Source organism: Lytechinus pictus, chromosome 9 (assembly GCF_037042905.1).
Source record: "Lytechinus pictus isolate F3 Inbred chromosome 9, Lp3.0, whole genome shotgun sequence".
Lineage (NCBI taxonomy): Eukaryota > Metazoa > Echinodermata > Echinoidea > Temnopleuroida > Toxopneustidae > Lytechinus > Lytechinus pictus.
Genome location: NC_087253.1, coordinates 15,546,898 through 15,561,703, shown reverse-complemented (window position 1 = coordinate 15,561,703; position 14,806 = coordinate 15,546,898). Strand labels below are relative to the sequence as shown.

Sequence of the window (14,806 nt, the reverse complement as noted above, 5' to 3'; positions counted from 1 at the left end):
TATACAGTATAATGAGATGATGGATAAAAAAATATCAGGATAATAAATATTTTCACATCTTACAATAATCATGTATAAATTAAATTCAGATTATCCCCTATAACATTCAATAAATTTATCAAAGTATTTTAAAATTACAATGTAATCGGGTATTGTAGACAAAACCTTATAAAATCATATCTTGTGAATTGTGTTCCTAGTTCAAATGTTATGCTTAAGAAAAGATATGTTTTATGCTTATGATACTATTTTAGGATATTATTTTTACTAGAAAACACGCAAAATCGGTAAATCAAAACAGCGGTTTCGTGGTGGAGTCTGGACAAACGAAATATTTGCAATTTTTCGTCGGCTTTGAAGCTTACGACGATCTGCTGCTCCGGTTCGCCAAATTTTCGACAATGACCTCACAGCTGTTTATTGTCATTTGACGGGCATTTTCTATACATGCAGTTTTTATGTTCATGGGTGCGTTCTGTTTCCCGGTGCGGAAACTTTCTATTTCTTGCTGAAGCTACAACTAATACGTTAGGTGGCCACCCTTTGTAAAAAAAAAGGAAAGTGATCGACATTTCATTGCTTCATCATCACCGTCGTCAGTGTCGCCATAAGCACAAATCACCATCATAAGCGACATTACCATTGATAGTATTATGTTCTACATATTTTAAAAATCATGAGGAAATCCAGTCGGTTTGTGGCACGAAGTTGACCAATAATCGTGGATTGAAGGGTGCACTTCTTCCTGGTGAAAACCCTGTAGTTTTTGTTCATGATCAATTATCTTCGAGACCAATTTACACAGAAATGGTGGATTTAGAGCAAAATTTACCCCTACTCTTCTAACCAAACCATGTTTTTTCCATTCAAAATATGAATTGTACAAGGTATCATTGGAATCTAGAAGATTAATATAATCTGCCAGTTCATGAAAGCTACTGAAGTCTTGTAAATGTATGAAAGAATTTGGTGGCGCTACGCGCTCATAATCTTCCCTCGGTGGACCATAAACGATGGGTACAATGTCACGCATGAGCGCGTTATACCAGAATTTCTCCGTGATGTAGTCCCTGCATTCGCTGTTCTCCACTGCTAGATAAAATTTGTGAGCCTTGATTTTATTCCAGCAATCGTCTGAATATCTGTCGCAAGCCAATGTTCCACAAGGACCATACATATCGACTCTGACGTGATTTGCAAGTGTTTTTACAAAATCATGACGGCGCCAGGATGCTACACCGCAATTGGATGCAGCCCATGCTACCAAAGAGCTTTTTTCCTTTGCCCAATTCCGACTTTCACCTGATGATATTTGTGGTATTGATTTATCGTAAAGACCATACGGACTATGAATCGTTGACGACGGCCTATACGACATCGTAAAGTTGTATATACGATCAAGTTCAACAGGTGGAATTGAGTTTTCCCCCGTGTGCAGAGGACTCTCTAAAGAATAAAAAACCCAAGCTTGATTTGGTGGCCGTCTACTCTGCATCTCTGTCCAATCCCAGTGCGATCTATGAAAGAAAACTACTGCATCACTGTTCTCCAAAGTCTCATAACTTGTGTCCTGAACAAAACTTATCCCACACTTCAGACCTGGGCATTCTGTTTTTATCGGCGTTGAAGGGCGACTTTTGCCCCTCCATACTTGGATCTGACGGTAGCAAGGTAATCTTTCTTTCGAATGTCCAGCTCTATTTTGAAATAGGGGAGACCTTTCCCTATGAACTTCTGGTGAGTTTTCATTAATTCCATCCTCTTCCGCGTTTGTTTCTGACATGTAATGAGCAATTAGGGGGTGTCTTAAGTTATTCGCTGCCGAGAAGCGAGCAAGATCGAATCTTAATAGTCCGGCGATTAGAAAACCAGAAAGTATTGCCAAGCAAAGTGATATTATCGGCTTACCATTTTTCGTCACCATGGTTCTTTGATATTCCAAGAAGGCAGAAGCAAGTTAGATGTACTGAAATAAGGATAAAGTGTGGTTCAACTTCGTACAACAATATCGACGTCATCGAATTTCACATCCTGGTATACAAACATACAGTATATTAAGCCTGTATAGCCATATAGGTGTTGTCCAGGAAAAGTTCAAAGCCAGTTTGTTCATACACAACGTGGTAGTATGTACTAACTAGATCCACCACCGACTGAGGCGGCAGATGTAGGTTGATGATCGATATATATCTCTATATATCGATATCTATCGTTATCTATTGTTTCGAAAAAATTAGCTGATAAAAGAAGGAAAATGAAAACGGATTTAGAAAGAGAAATACAGTTTTTAGAAGAACAATTGAAAGATCGTACTGATGCAAATACTTTAGAGAAACTAGAAAATACAAAAGAGAAATTAAGGGAAATTTATAGTTATGTTAATGAAGGTGTTAAGGTTCGATCTCGTGCCTCCTTGTATGAATGTGGTGAAAGAGACTCGCGTTATTTCAACCAGTTGATGCAAAGTAATAAAAGAACAAGTGGAATGCCTCTGGCCGTCTCACCTGCATCACGCGATTCAATATAGCAGCAGTGCTGATTTTGAAAACTACTATAACTCGCACAAGATGTTCAGTGATACTTGGTTACTCTTATTTCCACGTTTTATGAACTAGACCAATACACTTATAGAGATATGATGGCAATTCAACAAATACCCCCAACGTGGCCAAAGTTCTTTGACCTTACATGACCTTTGACCTTGATCATGTGACCTGAAACTCGCACAGGATGTTCAGTGATACTTGATTACTATTATGTCCAAGTTTTATGAACTAGACCAACACACTTTCAAATTTATGGCTGTAATTCAACAAATACCCCAATTTGGCCAAAGTTCATTGACCCTAAATGACCTTTGACCTTGATCATGTGACCTGAAACTTGCACAGGATGTTCAGTTATACTAGTACTTGATTACTATTATGTCCAAGTTTCATGAATCAGATCCATAAACTTTCAAAGTTATGATGGTAATTCAACAGATACCCCCAATTCGGCCAAAGTTCATTGACCCTAAATGACCTTTGACCTTGGTCATGTGACGTGAAACTCATGCAGGATGTTCAGTGATACTTGATTAACCTTATGTATGAGTTTCATGAACTAGGTCCATATATTTTCTAAGTTATGATGACATTTCAAAAACTTAACCTTAGGTTAAGATTTTGATGTTGATTCCCCCAACATGGTCTAAGTTCATTGACCCTAAATGACCTTTGACCTTGGTCATGTGACATGAAACTCAGGCAGGATGTTCAGTAATACTTGATTAATCTTATGGCCAAGTTTCATGAACTAGGTCCATATACTTTCTAAGTTATGCTGTCATTTCAAAAACTTAACCTCAGGTTAAGATTTGGTGTTGACGCCGCCGTCGCCGCCGCCGTCGCCGTCGGAAAAGCGGCGCCTATAGTCTCACTCTGCTATGCAGGTGAGACAAAAACCACAATAAAAAAAATTAAAACCACAGATGGAAACATCCGTTGTGATGAAAAAAGAATAAGTGAAGAAATTGGGAAATTTTACAGTAGGTTGTATGATAAAGTAGAGTGCGTGTGTTCGGATAACCTCTTTTATGAATTTTTTCAAGGATTACCTAAATTGGCGGAGACATCTTGAGAACTCTGTGAAGGGTTAATAAGTAACAAAGAATGTCTAGAAATTTTAAAAGAATTGAAACATAATAAATCACCTGGAAATGACGGTCTTTCTTCGGAGTTCTACTATACTTTTTGGCCGGATATTGGAGATTTAGTTAAAGATGCCTTAAATGAGGCATATTGGTCCGGGGAATTAGCATCGTCGCAAAAACAAGCACTTATTACGTTAATCGCTAAAGATGGGAAAGATCCTCTTTTTATTGAAAAATTATAGACCTATATCCCTTCTTAACGTGGATTATAAAATTTTAACAAAAATTTTGGCTAAGCGAATCAAGAAAATACTTAATGAAATCGTTGTGGGGGATCAGGTGGGTTACATACAAGGTAGAAGTATTTGTGAGGCCATTCGTACTATAGATGACGTTATTTTTCATACATCCCATTTTAATCTACCTGGTTTTTTGTTAGCTATAGATTTTGAGAAGGCCTTTGACTCGTTATCACATCATTTTCTTCAAAAGGCTCTGACGGCTTTTGGTTTTGGTATTTCCTTTCAGAGATGGGTCAAAGTTTTGTCTACTGACACTCTAATTTGTGTTTTAAATGAAGGAAATTCCACCGGTTATTTTGAAATAAAAAGGGGGGTGAGGCAAGGGGATCCTCTTAGTCCTTACCTTTTTATTTTGTGTATTGAAGTAATGGCTCATAAATTACGAAAAGATAATTTGATTGAAGGAATTAAATTTGGAGATAAAGAAATAAAATTAGTACTTTATGCAGATGATATGACAGTTTTTGCTCGTAATGTAAAATCAGTTGATAGACTAAAAGTTTTATTTGCAGATTTTGAAAAACTTTCTGGATTAAAAATCAATAATGAAAAAACTAAAGTATTAAAATTAGGCTCATGTCAGCATTTGGATTATGACTTCTCCTTCGGCGAGATCGTTGATTTTCTTAAAGTTTTAGGAGTATGTTTCACCCTAGATGAACATAAGAAAGAAGATCTAAATTATAAAGAAATCTTAAGCAAAATTAAAACACTCTTGAACTTTTGGAAGCTAAGGGATATAACGCTTATGGGGATGATTCAACTATTAAAGGTGCATATCTATTCTAAAGTCCTCTATCGAGCGTCTCTAACTCCTGTTCCTAAGTGGGTTTATGAATCATTGGATGAATTAACTTTTGATTTCTTATGGAAAGGTAAGAAAGATAAAATTAATAGGAATACAATGTTTTTAGACTATAAGCAAGGAGGATTAAAGATGTTAAACTTCCCTGTGCAGGTAAAGGCACAGCGAATAATGTGGATTAAAAGACTTTTAAATAAAGATGAAGATATGAAATGGAAACAGTACTTTAATTTTGCCACTAAACATTTGGGTGGAGATTTGATATTTTCATGTGACTATATACCAGGTTTATTGAAAGTTACAGCTTCCAAATTTTACATGGACTTATTAGAAGAGTGGGTATTAAATATAAGACATATTAGAAGTACAGAGTTTGGGAAAGTGGTGATTTTTAATAATAAGCTTATTCGATATAAAGGGAGTTGTATATTTGATAAGATTCTATACGATAAAGAGGTTTATAAATTGCATCATATTTTGGATAATAATGGTAAACTAAAATGTGATGCACATTTTCTTAATTTGAATTTAGATGCAAATGATGTTGAAAAGATCAAACATATATATGCCTGTTTACCCGTTAGTTGGAAGAACAATATCGAAATAAATGCAAAGCATAACTCTGGAATCGATTTCAATTTGGGTAAGAAAACTAATTTAATGCTTTTAAAATCAAAAGAAATATACGAACAGCTGTTGAATGAAAATGAAATTAAACCTTCTATTTTCGACAAAATTAGAACGAATTATGATCTTACCAATAAGGAAGTAGAAAGTATATTTTTAAGACTAAGATATTGCACACTGAATAGTCGATTAAGGGAGTTTCAGTATAAACTCTTGCATAATATTATATACACTAACCTCCACCTTTTCCGTTTTGGTCTTGTTTCGACCAATTTATGCTCATTTTGTGAAAAGGAAGAAGAAACGTATGAACATCTATTTTATACTTGTGAATTTTCAAAATCACTTTGGGATCTGTGTGCAAGAAGTTTAAATTTTGAAATAAATAAATTTAGTTGGCAGGAAATTCTTTTCGGGAAGCAGGAGAAAAGTAAAGGTAAATATCAATTAATTAATCATGTTTTGATTTTAGTTAAATATCTTATTTACAAAAACCGAGAATTAAAAAAACATCCTTCATTGAATGAAATAAAAAATAGTATTAGGGGGATCAAAGAGAAGAAAATAATTTAGCAACAAAGAGGGGGACTCTTACAATCCATTTCTCTAAATGGGAAAACTTAATTATTAGACCATTTATTGGAGCCCAGAGCCAGCTCTCCACCGGATAGGGGATGGGGGTGTTTAGGGAGGGTCGGGGGGAGGGGGGTAGGGTCCAGGGCTGAGTTTGTTGTTGAGATTGATTTTATTTGAGTGAAGAGGCCGAGGCAGTGGGTTTTTTTAAAAAAATATGCTGATGGCTTTAATTCGTTAGGTTTTATCAATGATTTTTTTGTGTGTATTTGACACTAAAAAAAAAATTCAATATGTTGAACTTATTGTAGAAGTTTTATTTTTAATGCATATTATTATTATCAATGTTATTTATAATTATGTTTTAGAAGATGTCTGACATGATTGTGTTTTATTGTAACATTCAAGAAAAAAAATGTTAAATTCATAAGTTGTCAAGGTATTTATTAATTTGTAAAGACATCAAACTTCTATTTGTTATATATATTTTATTTTGTATATGAATTGAAGTTGTCAATAAAAACTACTTTATACAAAAAAAATATATATACATGTATATCGAAGGAAAACGTTTCTTGATATCACAGGAAATCGAATTGCGGTCTGTGTTTTTTTTTCTTAATGAATCGCTTGTAGTGTCTAGTCAGGTCAAATACGGTGCCCGGAGTTGATTTCATGTCGTACAGTTATTATCGACAGCAGTAGAATATTGGGAAAGAGGCATAAATGCCTTTGTCACCCGCAATATGGTGTCATTTTGTTTTCATCTCATTTTCTTTTTAAGTTTCTTCTGTTTTGAGCATGTATCCCCATTTCATTCCAGGTTTGGTTTATTGGCTTTGAAAAGGACACTTAAAGCTGTAATGAAATTTTGTAGTTGATTAAAATGGTCTAAATGTTTTTTTGGGGGGTCAAAACTTGTAATTTATTCGGTTATATGCCTCGATTCAAGTTTTTACTTGAATAAACCGTTTTGAATTGAATTGAATAAGCAAAATGATGTGTCCATGTGCGCTTCCAAAGGACTTCGATATTATAATCCAGGTGGCCTTCATTACAGGGCAGAAGCATTTAATTCCTGCCAGGTACCCATTTACCTCACCTGGGTTGAGTGCAGCATAATATAAGATGAAATCATACTAGCCTTAAATACCCATGCCGGGATGACAAAAATCAAGGCCTCGCAAAGCAGCAAGTAATAACAATTTAAAGTATATTCCCTTGTCATAAACAGAATATAACGAGAGAACTCATAGGCATAATGGGGTAATACATGGGATGGCAACATAAAGAGAGGCTTCATGCCCTTTATATTTCATATGTGACCGGCCAACCCCAAACCAACTATATGTCGCCAGAGAAAATAAATAACGTAGCTAATTATGTTTAAATATTAAAAGAATTAAATCGGACAGAATAATTCTTCTTCTCATCATACTGTCAACTCTGCTGAAAAGAACAGTGTGTCACACAATGTCTTCAAGGTGTGTTCACAGTGTGTACGCAATGTGTTCAGTGTGTACGCATTGTGATGACAGTGTGTTCACACTGTGTACACAATATCTTCACAGTGTGTTAACATTGTGTTTGCAGTGTATCCACAGTGTGTCACACAATTTGTTCACAGGGTGTGTTCACAGTGCGTTCACAGTGTATTTGCAATGTGTTCACAGTGTGTTCATAGTGTGTTCACACTGTTTTCACAGTGTGTTCACAGTGTGCTCGCATTGTGTTCACACTGTGTTAATAGTGTCTTCGCAGCGCGTTCACAGTGTGTTCACAATGTGTTCTTAGTGTGTTCGCAATTGGTTCATAGTGTATTTGCAATGTGTTCACAATGTGTTTGCATTGTGTGTTTCTTTTATAGTGTGTTTGCTGTGCGTTCACAGTGTGTTCACAATGTGTTCACAGTGTGTTCGCAATGTGTTAACAATGTGTTCACAGTGTGTCATAGGGTGTCTTCACAGTGTGTTCACAATGTGTTCGCACTGTATTCACAGTGTTTGCTTGTTTTAAAGTGTGTTTGCAGTGCGTTCACAGTGTGTTCGCAATGTGTTCAGAGTGTGTTCGCAATGTGTTCAGAGTGTGTTCACAATGTGTTCATAGTGTATTCACAGTGTGTTCATAGTGTGTTCACAGTGTGAAGATGTAATTGACAATGTTAAAATGCTCAAATTTAACAGTGTGAAGGTGATTTCATCGTGTTTCATACTGTGAACACACTGTGGAATAAAAGCTGTGGGGCACTGTTATCTTTCCTGTAGCATGTGTAGGGAAAATTCGAAGTCGAAAGGTTAAATACATGTATTTGCTGAGACACAAGATTTTCATTTTACCATTTTGGAGTACTTGAAAGTTTAATTGAGATTGCATAGTTGCTTAAATGCTTAAAGTGATCAAACTTCAAACTTTTGTTTAATTAGCTCTCTCTTAATATATTTTGCATTCAATCAAACCAGTTTTTACAAAGCTTACTGCTTTTATATTTGAAATATGTAATGAGTCTTTTAATTGATTATACTTTGTATACATGACCAGTTCAGCCATTTAGCTGCGACTCATGATTTTAATAAAATTTGAATTGAATTTAATTTAATAAAAGTACTCGTGTGGGTTAATAATTATCAATTTTGACAGGTTATATATAATTACAAGGTTAAGGATGCACCTTTGCAAACTAAATAAAATCTAAAAATTTATTTTCATTGCCCCTTTTCTAGGTTTTTCGGGTAACAGTTCACATATTTGAATTTCCTTTTATTGTTTTTTGCTCTCTCTCTCTCTCACTCCTTTTTGTCAATGAGAGATCTAAAAAGTAACTCCACAAACGTTTAAAGGGGGAGTGAACTGTGAGTTGTCTCTCATTGACTGTGTGCTATAAACATGATAAATACATAGTCTGAACATTTTTCAGACGTCTACGTATACTACAGAGGACACATTGACCTATAATTGCATTTGTATAGAGAAACTAAAATGTTTTGTGAGGAAAGTTAATGTTTTGCTACTTGGTAACATACTTATTGCAGTATTGAGTAATTACTGGATAGAGGGCGCTGCACCGCGGCGACCACGGGCTTTTTGTTTTTCTCGTCTTTTTCAGTTTATTTTCACTATTTTTTTCGTCTTCTTCGGTTTGTTCAGCACTATCATTTTAGTTCAGCACATTGTATATATCTATAAGCGATATTAACCAGGATGGAGAGTTCCTGTTTTATCCCATACTGGAAAATCCTGGTTTTGACCATACTGATCTGTGGACTTGTGCGTGAACAACGAGCGAGCCCTGTGCACTATGAATTACCACACATTGGAACGGTATTACCGGTCAGCCGCATCACGTATGATCGATGCACACTTCTTGGGTTAGCCGGATCTGACGGGGCCCGCAGTTCAGCGCCCGACTACGACATTCCAGTGGAGATTAGACGACGGAGGAGAGGAAGGAAAGGGGGAGTGAGAGCCCGCTTGAGAAGGCGAGCCTATCGACCACCGCTGCCTTCGATCATATCAGGTAACTGTCGATCCTTACGAAATAAGATGGACGAGTTGAAAGTGTGTGTGAATTATCTTCATGAGTATCGTGACAGTTGTTTGATGTGCTTTACGGAAACCTGGTTTACACCTAAAGACACTACAGCGGATACTGATCTGGATGGATTTGTGTGTGTGAGGGGTGATCGTACAGAAGCATCTGGAAAGCTGACAGGAGGAGGTGTCTGTGCATATATCAATGAAAGGTGGTGTGATGAAAGCAATGTGAAGATCAATGAAAGCTACTGCTCTGAAAATATTGAACTTCTGTGTTTCTCAGCCAGACCACATTACTTACCCAGAGAATTCTCTAATCTATGTATCATAGTCGTGTACATCCAGCCTAATGCTAACGTAGATAGTGCGGCATCAAAGATACAAGACGTGTCTTCAAGGATCGCAGCTTCATCCCCAGATACAGCCCAGATTATTCTTGGAGATTTTAATAGTTGCAACCTACGCAATGTTATGCCCTATTTTCATCAGTATGTCAATATACCAACAAGGGGCGATCGCACACTAGATAAATGTTACGGTAGTGTGCGAAATGGTTTTAAGGCAGTAGCTAAGCCACCCCTAGGGAATTCTGATCATAACATTATCCATCTCATTCCCCAGTTTAGACAGAAGTTGAAATGTCAGAAGCCCATGAGAAGGACGATGAAAGTCTGGTCAAACAGCACAACAGAAACCTTGAGAGCTTGTTTGGACTGTACAGATTGGGACGTTCTTTTGGATCCATCATCCCTGGATGAGGCGGCAGAAGTGGTAACTAGTTATATAAAGTTCTGTGAGGACATGATAGTTCCAGAAAAAACTTTCAAGGATTATCCAAATAACAAACCTTTGGTAGATAAAAGTTGTAGGAAGTTTATACACGAGAAGTCTGTAGCATTTCATAGTAATGACCATGAAACTGTTAAAAGAATTCGAAGGGAGTTTAAGAGACACATTGATTCTAGGAAGCGAAAGTTTGGTAAAAAGATGGAAAATAAATTCCGCGAAGGTAACCCCAAAGAAGCCTGGAGAGGACTAAAGTTGATAACAGGGTTTGACATTCCTAAGAGGAAAGGTAACATCATTGGTGAAGATGTAGCAAAGTTTGTTTCGGACTTAAACGAGTTTTACTGTAGATTTGATAAAGATAAATGTGATCAAAGATTTTTTGATTTGTATGATTCTTATGCTCAAGAAATACAGGAATGTACACCAAATAGCGACAGAATACTGGTTGATGTCACTTAGGTGAGGAAGGTAATGGAATCCATCAAAACAAGCAAATCAATGGGACCTGATGGCCTGTCAGGTAAACTTCTTAAGTTGTGTGCACAGCAGTTATGCCACATTTTCTGTAGGTTATTCCAATGGTCTTTTGATGTTTCTCATGTACCCAATATTTGGAAATGCTCAAAAATCATTCCAATTCCAAAGGTTCCTAAGCCTACTACACTTAATGATTTCAGACCAGTTGCTCTTACGCCTGTTATAATGAAGTGTTTCGAAAAACTGGTTAAGGAAACTCTGGTTAAGCAGACTAGGGATTACCTTGACCCACTTCAGTTTGCATATAGGAATAACAGATATGTTGATGATGCTATAACCTACTTGTTACATACAATAATCAAACATTTAGAGCAGAGTAAATCATATGTCAGAGTTTTGTATATCGATTTCTCTTCAGCCTTTAATACCATTGTACCAAAGGTTTTAATAGAGAAGCTACACTCTGTAATGAAAGTCAACCCGTATCTGTCATTGTGGATAGGTGATTTTATGACTAATCGGGTACAACAAGTTCACCATGGAGAAGTAGCCTCCGACAGTAGGACACTGAATGTAGGTGCACCGCAGGGTTGTGTTTTAAGTCCCATTTTGTTTTCACTATTAACCAGTGATAGTCCAGTTAGCCCATCTTGCCATGTTTTGAAATATGCTGATGACACATGTATAGTAGGATTAATTCAGAATAATGAAGAAACAGCATACAGGAAGTGTGTTGATGATTTTGGCGAATGGTGTCAACAGACATCACTGATTCTGAATACCCAGAAAACCAAAGAGATGGTATTGGACTTTCGTAAAACTGGCAGAAGGGACAATGAGATTATCACCATAGGGGGGAAGTGCAATAGAACAGGTGTCAGAGTACAAATATCTCGGTACATTGGTACAGGATACTCTAAGCTGGGATGAAAACACCAGAAAAATTCAGTCAAAAGGAAATCAAAGATTGTATTTTCTCAGGAAACTCAGGTCATTTAACGTAGGAGAACAGACACTTACTCTCTTTTATCAGAGTGTCATCCAGTCTGTCTTATCTTTCTCTTCAGTTGCATGGTTTAGTGGTTTGACAGAAAAGAATAGGGTTAAACTAACCAAGATTGTATCCCAAGCTAGCAAAGTTATTGGTATACCCATGCAAGACCTAGAAGATGTTGTTGAATCAGCTCTTCTGTCTAGGCTTAATATCATAATGCATGACAAGTCACATCCACTTCATGATGAAGTTATTATAAACAGGTCTGGTAGAATTAGATTGCCAAAGGTGAAGACTGAGAGATACAGGCGGTCCTTTTTGATCACAGCAAGTAGAGCTTTCAATAGCAAATTGGTCAGATGATGAAGTAGGGTGTATTTTCTCCTTGTACAAATGTACTTGCATCTCATTCTACCACTAGCAAACTAAATGTTTTGGTGTGTATCAGATAGTATGTGCACATGCATGCACAACACATATCTTAAACATAATAAAACTGGCAAAATATAACTCTGGGCAGTTAACTGAGGTGTAATCATGTAATTACATGTATGCATTTTATTGAATGTTCTATATATTGTCTGTCTACGGTGTGCTTTTGAGCATTCAATACCACAAATTTGCAGTAATTATGATCTATTAGGGTGTTGCAGGAGACTCACAATCGATTGTATGTCAATTTTAGGTTTTAATGTCAATTATTCATAAATCTTTTACTAATTGTAGGTTTGCGATTGATTGACTGTTGGCCTGCTTCTTGTGTTGACGGAAATTTTGGTTGAGGTTTATCTGCCACTTGTGAATTTTAAATCTGAATTTGGCATCTGGTTGTAGATACTTTCTTGCAACACCCCCCCCCCCCCCCCGCACATAAATCAAAGTGCATTTGTGTAACTTGTATTGTACCCTTGACAGGGATTTGAATTACCTCAGTATGTTTAACCTTTAATAGATTCCATCATTTACATGTATTATTTTTCAGGCATTATGCTTCTGCGGTTCCTGGCATGTATGCGTCGTGGGGCGGAGTCCAAGTGCGGGTGGGCTCGGCCGCTTGAAGTGCTGCGTTTTGCTGTCTCGCTGGGCACTGTCTTGATCGGTTCGGCGTCGCCCTCTCGTCCGGCTTTGCAGGGTCCCCCGCGGCGATAATTCTTTTTCGGAGTCCCGATGCTTGCCGAGGGCTGTGGGCGATGTATGCCTACGGTTGTCGGTGGGGTCTGGGGTCCGTCCGGGAGGCGCGTTTCCGTTTTACACCCTGGCGAAGGCAATCTCCGCAAATATAGCTAAAAAGCGACTAGTGAAGAGTCTACGTTTGTGTACATTATCAGCTGGGCGCGCGATGTAAAAGTCCGCACCGAAGAAATATGCAGAACATATACAAATGCATGTTCAACACGAACGTTTGCCTTCATCATTTGCCTTTGCCGAATTGCTGGTAATCTGCCCTCTCACTGTCATGGAAGAAGAATAACATATTCCATCACCATTGTTGGTATGACACTGCATTATTATATGAGTAGGATGTAAAATAGACCTTTGTTTATTTTTAGATGAAAGAAAAGCAATCATTATTATAGGTATAAGACAATGTTTGTTGATGCATTGTAATGTAAGATTAAGATTCTTACAAGTTTGATGAATATGTGTTCAAATAAAATTTATGTTTTCAGTTGCTGGCAAACTTTGTTTGATGTAAAGTACTGTAGTTTGAAGATGGTATATTCGGGGCATGCAGGTATAGTGAAAGTCCTAAAAAATGACAAAACTTATCAAAACAGTGAATATGAAAAATATATAAATTTAAGAATCTATTTTCTTTTTATGCCTCCAGTCTACACCATTAATTCAATTCAATTCAATTTATTATATTGCATTATCAACAGAACAAAGTAATGCATGTGGTCAAAATAGTTACAATGAACTTATCATACAGGCAAAATAAATTGAGGCATGTACAATATATGATATTTATCTATAAGTAACAGTAAAACAAAACAGAGTATTAGATATAAGCAAAATATCATAACCATTATAAAACAAAATTCTGAGAAAATGGAGGGATCCACTAAAAAGCAGTGCTTTTTATCAGGAACACCTGATAACCATGGTATCAGGTGTTCCATAATAAAATATGTCTGTCTTACCGTAAATGTTACTGCAATAACAGTGATTGGATTTTTTTACTACAGTGAAGTTGCTGGAAGCATCATGTTTTCCATCTGTTTGTGCACCGTTTGTCTGTCCATCTGTTACCAGTTCTCATTATCGCGACAACAGAACAGCTATCATAATGATGAAACTGGAGCTTCATTATTTGTTATCCGATTTTGATCAAATTTTCAGCATTTTGCTCTGTGAATTTTACTCTATTTATTAAAATAGAAATATTTTCAGCCTGGACGATCCCTTTAAGGGGAAACTAACTGGACAACACTTTTTATGATTTTGTTGATTATAAATTGCTATACAAGTAGTTTTTACTTTGTTTTCATATTATAATTATAATTAGTTGTAGTGGTGATTATTTTAGTAGTATTATTCAATTAGTATTATTAGTAGTCGTCGTGGTAGTAGTAGTAATAGTACAATAGAGTAGTTAATGTAGTTATATATTATCGATATTATTATAATTTATTATTATTGTTATTATTATTTTGATTATAATTATTATTATTATTATTATTATGTTTTTATCATGTAGTAGAAGTAGTATACTTTATTATCATTAGCATCATTTTGAAACTGTTATTAATTATTAATTACATAGTTTGTCAATATTATCATGATTACTATTAATATTATTATCACTATTATTATTATTATTATTGGTAGTAGTAGTAGTAGTATATTATTAATTATTTATAAGTATTATTTTTTTTTGTTCTTGTTCTTCTTCGCCTTCGACCTTCTTCTTCTTCCAAGTTTTCTTCTTCTTATCATTACATGTAAGAATTGTAGTAGTAGTAGCAGTAGTAGTAGTACTAGTAGTATAGTAGTAGTAGTAGTAGTAGTATAGTAGTGAGTAGTACTATGATCGAGTGAGTAGTAGTAGTAGTAGTATAGTAGTCTATTAT

At 36.0% G+C, this 14,806-nt stretch overlaps 1 protein-coding gene across 1 annotated transcript; it reads right to left on the bottom strand.

Moving 5' to 3' along the window:
- Nucleotides 1–297: 297 nt before the first annotated feature.
- On the bottom strand, nucleotides 298–1,786 carry LOC129268751 (glycoprotein 3-alpha-L-fucosyltransferase A-like). The gene has a single exon (XM_054906258.2). The coding sequence runs from the start codon at nucleotides 1,781–1,783 to the stop codon at nucleotides 668–670; it is 1,116 nt and encodes a 371-aa protein (XP_054762233.2). The 5' UTR covers nucleotides 1,784–1,786; the 3' UTR covers nucleotides 298–667.
- Between the last annotated feature and the right edge of the window lie 13,020 nt (nucleotides 1,787–14,806).